General features: G+C 49.2%; 1 protein-coding gene across 1 annotated transcript in view; it reads left to right on the top strand.

Moving 5' to 3' along the window:
- LOC112499858 (probable serine/threonine-protein kinase kinX) overlaps positions 1-2,978 on the top strand; it is a 17,284-nt gene extending 14,306 nt beyond the window's left edge. Inside the window, exons 3-5 of the mRNA XM_025103130.1 lie at positions 632-924; positions 1,044-1,625; positions 1,833-2,978. Of these exons, the coding sequence (XP_024958898.1) occupies positions 632-924; positions 1,044-1,625; positions 1,833-2,978 (2,021 nt within the window). The remainder of the gene's footprint in view (positions 1-631; positions 925-1,043; positions 1,626-1,832) is intronic.

Here is a 2,978-nt window from a genome sequence, read left to right as displayed (position 1 = left end):
GAAGAGAGTGAGACAGAGAGTAAGGGAGATGAGGAGGAGAGCAAGGAAGAAGAAGAGGAAGAAGAGGGAGGAGGTGAAGCAGTTGCTCTGTCTCAGGGTGGGACAGAGCAGCCTAGGCCAAATAAGCACATCAGATTCACCTACCCCACTCCGAGTGCAACCACACTATCTGACTCCGGTGGTCGAGACACAGAGATCATTGAAACAGAGGCACACACCTCGAACCCTAACCAGCCTATCCAACTAGAGGTCGCATCTGCCTCTAGTTATATTAGCCAAAGGGACACCTTTCCACAGGGAACACCCTCTCAAAAGGGTGTCACCTTTGAAAACATAAGTGATATGTCTCCCCATATCACGCCACTTTCCCACACAAAGGAATTTGTTTCCTCCGCACAAGTAGAACCCCAACCTTGTTCAGAGCACGGACTAGGTGCACAAGACTTTGAGACTCTCGACCAGTCTCCTCGTCCACTCATGGAGAGCCCTCTGGCTTACATCGAGTTCAAGGTCGTCGTGGCCAAAAAGTGTCAAGAAGTGGCCAAAGGAAGACAGCTGCCATCCTTGTAGTTTCCCCGATTCTTGGGTCTTCTCCTAAGACCAGCTCTTGATGACAACAACATTGATGTAGGTCGTCTACCTCTTCACAAGGTAAACATACTCACTCAATACAGGCCAACAGTGCACAAGGAAGGTTATGAAGCAGAAAGACCTATTCCAAAGAGACTCATGAGCTACATGAAGTCTAAGGAGATTAGGAGAGCGTACAGACATACACGCGAGACACTAGAACCAGTGTCTCGAACCCCGGTACGCATAGGAGCAGCCAACGAAGAAGAGAGAACTGAGGATACTTCAATTCCTCAGACCGGGGGAGGAACGATAAGAGCTGGAGAAGAGAGAATGAGAGCTGAGGAAGAGAGAGTGAGAGTACAACAAGAGAGAGAAAGAGAAAGAAAACGAGAAAAGGCAAGGAAAAAGAAAGCTGAGAGGAGAAGAAGAAAAAGGAGGCATAACGAGTAGAGGAATAGCGGGCAGAACAGGCTTGCCAAATAGAAATCGCTCGCCTAAGAGAAGAGGCTAGACTCAGTGCAAAAGAGGAGGCTCGTCAAATCTTGGCTCAATCCTCTACTCCAAACCACGAGGATTACCAAGAGCATTATGACGATGCTGCACAGTCTTACACTAGCGAAGAAAGTGGTGAAGAGGAGGAAGAGACTGACGAAGAAGAGAGTGAGACAGAGAGTAAGGGAGATGAGGAGGAGAGCAAGGAAGAAGAAGAGGAAGAAGAGGGAGGAGGTGAAGCAGTTGCTCTGTCTCAAGGTGGGACAGAGCAGCCTAGGCCAAATAAGCACATCAGATTCACCTACCTCACTCCGAGTGCAACCACACTATCTGACTCCGGTGGTCGAGACACGGAGATCATTGAAACAGAGGCGCACACCTCAAACCCTAACCAGCCTATCCAACTAGAGGTCGCATCTGCCTCTAGTTATATTAGCCAAAGGGACACCTTTCCACAGGGAACACCCTCTCAAAAGGTTGTCACCTTTGAAAACATAACTGATATGTCTCCCAATATCACGCCACGTTCCCACACAAAGGAATTTGTTTCCTCTGCACAAGTAGAACCCCAACCTTGTTCAGAGCACGTACTAGGTGCACAAGACTTTGAGACTCTCGACCAGTCTCCTCGTCCACTCATGGAGAGCCCTCTGGCTGGCTCTGAACCAGCTATGGGTCCTCTCCTTGATAGAACAGAAGTAGTGAATCCTCCTCAAGGAGAACCACGAGGATCTTCTAGAAGCCCTTCCCCGACTAACGTCAATCAGGTCATGAATGAAGGCGTCCCTGGAACGGGGACTCAATCTGGCCCATGTGTTGAGCCAGAGGTTACCACATCTGCATATGTCAGTAGGGAAGCGTTCCATTCCCTTTTCACCTCTATGCAGTGCTCCTTAGAAGAGCTAAAACTCAGCATGGCCCGTGTAGAGTCGTCCCCTTCTACACCTACTCTGGATGAGATACGAGTATCCTTGGCAGTACTAAGAGCTGAGTCCACGACAAATGCTTCTCGTATCAATATACTAATGGAATTGATGGCAACCAATACAGCAACATTACAGCAGGTTGTTGCATCTCTACAGAGGGTTGAGGCGTCTACGTCGATCAACAACCAGGCCCTCATACCTCTGAGTGTACATGTGGACTGTGTCACACAGAACGCCATGAATGCTCTGGGTGACAGACTCCTACAGAAGGTGGCGGACTTCATTGCAGACTTCAACAGCAAGGCCACAACAGAAGCAAAGAACATCAACGACACTCTCGCACGATTCAACTACCGTTTAGACGACGAAGTGCAAAGGGTTGTCGTTGTAGTCAATGAACTCCTCAAAACCATCGAGGAAGTGATCAGATCCATGTCTCGAGTAGAGGATGAAAGACCTAAGAGACAGCGAGATCAGTCTCCATGTGCTGAACCGCCAAAGAGGAGGCGACTTGACGATGATGAGGACCCAGACGAGTCTCGTCCTCAAACTCACCAAGAGGGGGAGAACCTACCTACAGCCACACCAAGTACAACACCTCTGGCTGTCCCCTCTGCACCATCGTCCTCTACTCTACGCCATCAAAGTCAACCAAGGCAAAGCAAACAAAGCCAACAAGTGCCAGATAACGCAGAGGCACTACGCAAAGGGAAAATGCCTATGACATCAGAGGCAGAGCCAGCCATGCCACACAAGTCTACAGAAGTGATCGACCTTCTATCTACCTATGGATCAGAAGACTCTGACCTGGCTCTGTCCTCCTCAACAGAGTATGCTATGGACATGGTTGCTTCATCAACAACCCAACAAGAAGAAGAGGTGGTGGCCGTGAATGTGGCTGATCCGTCGCTACTACACATTCTGGTTGCCATTCCTCTAGAAGAAGTAACCGTTGCTGCTCCTCCACCACATTCAAGAACCGATTGA

Source organism: Cynara cardunculus, assembly GCF_001531365.2.
Source record: "Cynara cardunculus var. scolymus isolate 2C chromosome LG 17, CcrdV1, whole genome shotgun sequence".
NCBI lineage: Eukaryota > Viridiplantae > Streptophyta > Magnoliopsida > Asterales > Asteraceae > Cynara > Cynara cardunculus.
The sequence above is the reverse complement of the archived record's forward strand: the minus strand, read 5'-3'. Positions and strand labels throughout refer to the sequence as shown.